Source organism: Pagrus pagrus, assembly GCF_965226575.1.
Source record: "Pagrus pagrus genome assembly, chromosome: 3".
Lineage (NCBI taxonomy): Eukaryota > Metazoa > Chordata > Actinopteri > Spariformes > Sparidae > Pagrus > Pagrus pagrus.
Genome location: NC_140187.1, coordinates 31,647,158 through 31,655,094, shown reverse-complemented (window position 1 = coordinate 31,655,094; position 7,937 = coordinate 31,647,158). Strand labels below are relative to the sequence as shown.

The window sequence follows — 7,937 nt, the reverse complement described above, 5'->3', positions numbered from 1 at the left end:
TCCTGAGGCACATGGAGAAAAGACAACAAAGTAACAAAAAAGTTCTCAAGTGGAAGCAGAGCAAGGGTAAATATACTTTAGAAGGTGATGAACCGATGGAAGACAGGTGTGTAGACATAGCGAGGTGATTAGCTAATTGATGGTAGGTGTACAGGTTGAACAGGGATCCAGGAGCCACACAAACGCAACACCCACAGCACAGACACACAGAGAGACAGACTGAAGACACATGAACACGAGGGGAAACTACTGGGGCACTGCTTTGGTGAATACAGTATGTTCAGAAAGCCTGTCTCACACTGCAGTATTGAAGCACTGGGGAAAAGTGCAACAAAACATAATAATTTCCTGCACTACATTAACATTCTGCTGATTACACTTCATTGTATCAGGAATACAAATGAAGAAAAGAGAACATGCAGTGACCATGCAGTGATTCAGACCAGGTATACCCATGAGTTTCAAAGAAAACTGAGTGGAAATTGAAAGTCATGCTCTTTTAGTTGTTAGCTAAATTCACTGTGTATGATATCTCCTCCTTCTGCAGTCCACATAACCACATTTACTAATATTATGATTAGAGGTAATTTTCTGAACTAATTAAATGCTATTGACCACTCAGTTTGGTTATTTTGAATAAGTCATATTTGTTTTTTTCTGTCATTCCATAATTTTTATTCTGTTTATTTTCTGTTCATTTGAATTGTTATTGAAGCACTGAGTTAACTCTTTGTATTTGAATGGCAACATATCCTTCCTTCTAGGGATGTCAGTTTTGGGTAATTTTGCTTTCAATATCCTGACAACAATTAACCGGTATTTAAGCTTATTACGAAATAAAAAATCCAAAATGACGTGAAATACAAGTGTCGGCCTCTTGGCAAGGTTGTCTGACATGTGCCAGATGAAGAGGATCTGAGTGAGGAGCATATTTTGCAATACTAGATTCTCCACACTTGGTTTTGTCATTGTGTCAGCGTTGGAGAAAAGAGCATGGTGGACTGCATCCCCTAGTCAGCACTGATAAAGTAACAGGTTTTGAGATGAGCTTTTGTTTGTGAGAGCTGTCCAGCAGTGGCTTGTCAGAGGTAATGTTAGCTTGTCTGCCCCGAGCTTTGGGTGTCTTGTCAAAGTCATTTTTAATTTTTTTTGGTGATCATTGCTGCTCCTGTCCTGTGTGAAACCAAAAGTAAATGCTGATTTATTAATCTAATCCAGACCATGATCTCATCCAAAACCTGAGTATTTTTATTACCTAAATCTAACCTAGCAGTTTTATTGCTAACCCTAACCAACTAGTTTTATTTTCTAAACCTGACCAAGTAGTGTTATTGTCTAACCCTAACCAAGCAGTTTTATTGCCTCAACCGAACCAAAATGCGACTAGTAAAGTGGAAATATTATTTTAATACCTGAAAACAATAAATTTGCCAAGTCTAAAATTAAAAAAACATTCAACAAAACTCTGGTGACCCATACAAAATAGATATTCACTAACCACCCAGCCAGCTAAACATGCAAGTGTTAAGGTAATTGAGAAGTTTTATACTACAGTATACCACCTGAAGACCTACCTTTCAAAAAGCTTTTCCATCAGAAAACGTTCCTTAAAACCACCGAAATGGTCTTTCAAGGCATAATCACTTCCCATGCACATAGATGAGGTTAAATACAAATTATTGGAAAGCATTGTGCACTCAGACTGTGGGCTGAGATGGTTACCGCGCTTGATGAAGCATGTTATGTCCTGCAAAACCATGCCCGTTTGGATGAAATACCAAGTTTTTAGGGGGTCCCTTGCAAAGACAGCTACTGTCAAAAGCAAAAAACAACCATAAGAATCTCATATATTCCATTTTACACGGATGGTGTCATTTTTCTACAGCCATTACACTGTGCAATCAGTATTTACTTCAGAATTAGTTTAGTTATGATGTTGTAGGAACAACATCGACATGTGTCGCAAATTTATGACATCACAACAACATGATTGGTCAATTGCAATGATGGTCCTGGAACAACATTGACAGTGGTACAGTGCCATGTATACCGTTATGGTAGTGATTGAACTGCCAAACTGTTTTATGCTATCACCATGGTACCTTTTTGTAAGGGTTTACACTCACTACAGACAGGCAAGTGGTGATAATGGTGATAATGATAATATAGGAATATATTTTTATCCACCCATCTAAGACTTGACCCAAATGTGTCTGTGGCATCACTGACAACAAAATAAATAACCTCTAAACTTTCTAAATTCCCCCAAATCTTTCTTGAGGGGTTTCAGGTCCATAACACCACATTGTTTTTCAGGTACCATGGATAAAACAACTGATGGGGTGGATATAAAATCCTTACTAGCCACTTGAGGTCAGAAACATTAATCTGAGGCCATTAAAACTTCTGAACGCAGCTATGATGGACATAAACCAGCCTCCTCTCTGGCAGCAACTTTGTTGTTATGGTGAGAGAAGGAAACAGTCCACTGAGGTTTTTGTAAAAAGGCCATCCCTGCGTCTTAAGCCATGAAGAAAGATAACATCTCAGACTAGTCAAATTGAATCACAAGCTGTGAGCTTGCAGGAATAAGAGTCACTCCCATGCGTGTTTTCCAATTCGCCACTCGGCCCAGGTTTTTGCTTTATCGACGTCTGCGGTGGAGTCTGTGGAGTCTGAACGCCATAGTCTGTCTTTATTTCATAGTAGACATATGGGATTTAGCATTACAGCTGCTGCTGTCAGTGTTACTGTAGCAACCTTTGATACACCGGCCTTCTGTGAGATGAAACTCCAATTCTCACATAAAGCAGAACAACCAAGATCTAAAAAAAATACTCTCTGGGTCTAAAAGCTACATGTGCGTTATGCTCTGGCCACATCATCACTGCAAGATGGAGCTGTTGCATCAGAAGACACAAAAACAACCCTTTGTGTCCAAATATTACTTCTAAAAAAAGGGGGAAAATCCCCCCTCTCTACAATTCACTTTGCCTCTGCTCTCTTCAGTGCTTTAAAAGGAAGGATTGTAGAATCCTTTCTGTGAATTATGCACATTATCTCTTCCCTTTCTCTCATCGGAGATGTGGTGCAATGCATCCAAGTGGCTGGCAGGTGATGGCAGTGAGGATTTATCCTGCTGTGCTGTGCCTGTCAGTGGGCTGTGTACATGAGCAAGCTTCCTCCGCCCTGAAGCTGTTGGTATTCTGAATTTACCAGATGGGACTAGATTAACTCTGTGCTTTCACCTCATATCATCTCTTGAAACCCCTTACAAGTCAGATAGTGAGCTAGAAAAATGATTCAAAGTTGTCAAACATCACCAGCCCCATTACTGCAGACTGTATGTGCACTGAACAAACCACTAGAGGGCAACCACTGTGTGAAAGAAGCATGCAGCAGCTCCAGCATGTGATCAGGAGGGATAATGACAGGCTTCATATGTGGTCTGCCTCTGCACATGTTTTTGTCACTATGTGAATACATCCCAGTGTGCAAAAAGTGAGCTTCATCACGCAGTCAATCCAGGATTGTCCGGTCTTATTAACATTGATACAAAGCAAACCAATGTCTAAGCTGGGGGGTTGTTAAACAACTACCATTGCCAATGAAAATGTATCCACATGATGGTAAAAGGTTTTATCACATTACATTTAGTCATATTTGCCAACTTCCTTCCTCACTCTCTGACTCTCTCCAAAGAGTCATAGCGACAGGCGACCTGATGAAACGCACCGTAACTTTGAGTAAACATGTGGATTTCTCTGCGTTTGAACATTGCTGGAAACATTTGGGATAAAGTACACAACTCAACTTAATATATAACAAAGCTCTAGTCCAAGGGTGCCCAAGCTTTTTACCTTGTTAAGATGCAGAGCAGTATTAGGAGTGTCACTCTGCATTATGAAAAATAATAATAAGGGATCCTACATATTTTAATAGCATTCATACCTCACAGAAAATAAACTAGCATAAACTTTATTATAAAGATTTACAAATGTATTTTTATTTTTTTTTCACTAAAAGCATCAGCAAATTGAACCTCATGGCAGGCCGACTTTGGCCTGTGTGCCCCACTTTGGGCAGCCCTAAATGCAGAAATGTTACATACGTCTTATGTGTATAATATGAATTTGTTTAAGTATAGCAGGTCTGCTATGTGTATTGTATTACTGTTTTGGAAATAATGCACTTAGATGAGCAAAATAAACACACATTTTTTACAAATGGTAAAGACCTGTTTAAGTGAGCTGAAGTAGTTTTATGTGAAGCTGAGCAGGTTCACTATTTAATGACTGTTCTTCAGTGTTCTTAAATGGTCATGCTCTGATGGGGAGCGCATTGAGAGGTCCATACTGATGTAGAGAATGCAACAGTATAGAGCAATATATCCAGCAATGTACCAACCAGAGGTCAGGTGTGAAAGGTATAAGCACAGAGGGTCAGTTTAAAAAAAAAAAATGCAAAGACTGCTGCTGCATATGCACACGATCAATTGTGGGCTGAATCACTGAGCCTGAGGAGACAAGGCTTCATATGTAACAAAGGTTGTGGCTTTGTTTTCTGTGGCACAGCCGCTACAGTATAAACAAGTTGTATGCACTTTAGCGCTGTCAACCACACTTGCCTTAAAGAACAGAAAAAGATGATAATGGTTCAGTTACTTGGAAACATCTTAATTTCATAAATTCCACTTTTCTTCTAATGAGTTCTCTCGCTCTAATACCCATACTCCCTCTGGAAGATCTTTTAAAAAGGAATATTCTAAATGTGCAAGTTGTAGCCTACCTCTAATAAGGTCTAATGTAGCATTCAACAGTGGAAATAAGTAAAAAAGAACTGTGTACTTTACTCTAGTATGAAGAGTCCCAATTTGGAACACCCAAGGTCCCCCAAATTCCCTGTTTTGCAATTGTTTGTGGTTATCTCATTAACTGTAATTTTGTCTGGGAATATGGGAATTTGACTTACTGAAGAACAATATCAACTGACATGATGAAGGCTGTATGTTGGACGTTGCTTCACTGGCTGACCTTGAGTCCTTGTGTTGAAAAGAAGGTAACTGTTAGACTTCATTATATCAACTGCACTCATCAATATTTTTATATTAACAATGTGTCGAAAGACTATAAAGTGTATGGACTCACTCATAATGATGATCCCCCAGATAATTGTCACCACTTACTGTACCAACTCTGCAGCTCCATAGAGCTGAGGGGAACTTGTGTTCACATGTGAGCCCCCTCATGTGATTTCATGGGGAAGCAGATGTAAACAAAGTGGAGATTAGCGTGGCGCAACAACTTGCTGTAGCAATGTGTTGCAGTGTGAAAAAACAGTGCTATGCTAGCTAGCGTTAGCCTCAAGGGATAGAATGTTTAATGTTGCTTGGCAGCACCATCAGCTGCTCCAGGATGTCTCTCTCAGTGGTTGTTGTGGTGCTGATCATAATGTACCAATTGAATCATACAGATCTTAAATTGTGAATATCAGGCAGCCCTGATGATTCTGTGAGCATCGTCTTAAGACTGTATCTGTAACCCCCTCACATTACCAATAATCTGTGAATGAGCACTGCACCAGTATAATTAAAATGGACTCATCAAGAAACGGTGCTTTACTAAATTAATTTGTTGGGTGAATTGGGCCCACCCTGAGGGGGGTTTAGTCCAGCCATCCTTGAATGGCCCTTTACAGCACCATCAAATACAACAGAATCATTTTAACATAAAGAGTGTTGATAAAAGGATTTAAAACTAAGCGCTTAGTTTTCTAAGCTTTAAAAGTCTATCATTTACAAGTATTTCATGATGATTAAAATGATCAATCCAACATAATGGTGTTTTTCTGGGCTGCCAGGTCAGATGGACCAGCTGTTTACATGCTGTGGAGGGAGGCAGTAGTACTACCTCTTGCATGCACAAACACACCGCGGACACCATGCGCGGATGAACGCTGGTGTCGAGGTGAGTGTGCGCCTGTGATTTGGCGCAGCAGAAACTTAACCTACCTGTTGAGTGGACGCACATGCGTTCAACAAACTCGGTGTTTGTTTTTTGTTTTTTCTCGCTCCACACAGTCAGAACCTTTGGAGGGAGGAGGGCGGAACAACGCGCAGCGCTCAGTCTCCAGCCCCGAAAGAGTTAAACGCTTTTCCCATGAACGGAGCGGCTGGTTGGAGGTTAGTTCGGCTGTTGCGGTGCAGAGCCTGTGGACGCGTTGGCAGCGGACAGCAAAGCTCCAAACCCGGCCAACTTCAGAGCAAAGCTGCCACTACTGCACGTCAAAGCAGCCATGTCGGAGCGAAGGAGGGTCTCTGGGGTTGACATCGCTACTACTACTGAGCGTGTGCGTGCGTGAGAGGGAGAGGGCTTCGCTTTGCTGCTTGTGTGGATATCGCCTTCATGGACGGGCAAAGGGGCTTTTACGAGATGGAGAACCCGACCGAGAACCCCAGCAAGGCTGCGGAGTATCTAACGGAGCTGAATAAGATCATCGAGACCCAGCAGGGGCTGCTGGAGAAGCAGAGGGTCCGGATTGACGAGCTGGAGCTCCAGGTGACGGATCTTTGCAAGGAAAACGCCTGCCTGAAAGATCAGCACCAGCGTCACCTGGCCACCTGCAGACTCCAGCAGGGCAACCACTCCACCCTGGGAGCCATCAAGGAGAACGTCATGCAGGAAAAGTAAGTTGGCTGTTTATTTGTGCCACATGGTTTGGCGGAACAGGACGCTGTCAAAGTTTATATTTCCCCTCTGTGTCACTGTTTGCTCCGCGGCTAGGGAGGTGTGGACGGCGGTGTTTATCTTTGCCATGCCGCTCAGGTGGACCCACGCAACCGAATCACACGCACACTTCTCCGCCACTTTGTCATGGATCATGTTTTTAAGGATGCTTGTAATTTCTCCATCGTCAGGGATTATTTCAGGCTCTAACACGGGCTGCACACGCTTCCAACGCGTATTGCGTAATATGGATCCCGTTAGGCGCACTCCCGAGTGCAAGTGTGTTTAACAGCACGAGTATTATAGTCCGGAGAGCACATACTGTATCAGTGTGGTAAAAGTCTGGGACAGTGGGTGTGACTGTTTTTTTGTTGTGACAAGAGAGGAAGTGTGTGTGTGTGTGTGTGTGTGTGTGTCGTTGACAGAAGGCAAGTTTTGGTCCTGCTGCCTGGTTGAATCCCACCCTCAATATTATCAATAATAATAATACTTAGTTTCCCCACGGCCAGAGCAGGCTGCTGCTTTGAAACGACGTAGGTGCTGTGGAGAGCTGCCTATGGTACTATAAGAGCTGATAAGAGACATGTTCCATCAAGGCTGCCACAACATTAACTTTGATAAATGGAAGCGTGCATGTAGGCTTTGTCATTTTAGCAGGAGAATTCAGTGCATTTATTTGTTTTTTCCTACACACTACTAACAGAACATTGAATCACAGACTCCTCAGCCTGCTGTTGTGTAATGTTTTATCCACAACAGCAGGCAGCCTGCTTAGTAGCAGCTTTGCACATTCCCCACATGCCACTGTCCATACAGTGCTTATTGATTTCTGATAAACACATTGCATGTTTTCAACATTTAAATTGATGTGATTTGTATTTTTTGCCCATACATGTCATGAGGAGCTGTGTGATATATGGAAACAATCACAGTCTGTCAGTTTTATATCACAGTTGATTGATGGAGGCTCATATGACATGTGTTAAATATTCTCTGGGCCCTGCCTCTTTGATGAGATGATTTGCTGCTTTTCTCTGTTTTATGTTGATGTCAATCGATTCTCTTCAGTTTAATGCTCTTGGTCACATGTCATTAACAACTCAAAGATGCCACCCTGGGCTCTGGTGAGTTTTGGTAGGAATTTATTCAGTGTTTTCTGACATTTTATAGACTGAACACATGCAGCTCTAATCCCAATGAATATCAATATCT

The 7,937-nt window shown here is 41.8% G+C and overlaps 1 protein-coding gene across 4 annotated transcripts in view; it reads left to right on the top strand.

The window, feature by feature from the left end:
- Positions 1-5,974: 5,974 nt before the first annotated feature.
- iqsec1b (IQ motif and Sec7 domain ArfGEF 1b) overlaps positions 5,975-7,937 on the top strand; it is a gene marked incomplete at its 5' end in the record, with an annotated part of 214,786 nt that continues 212,823 nt past the window's right edge. For 3 of the 4 annotated variants that reach the window (XM_084348723.1, XM_084348722.1, XM_084348721.1), the window contains one exon: positions 5,977-6,685. In XM_084348723.1, the coding sequence (XP_084204849.1) occupies positions 6,405-6,685 (281 nt within the window). Of the gene's footprint in view, positions 6,686-7,937 lie in introns of all 4 variants that reach the window. The other variant, XM_084348729.1, reaches the window with a different exon arrangement.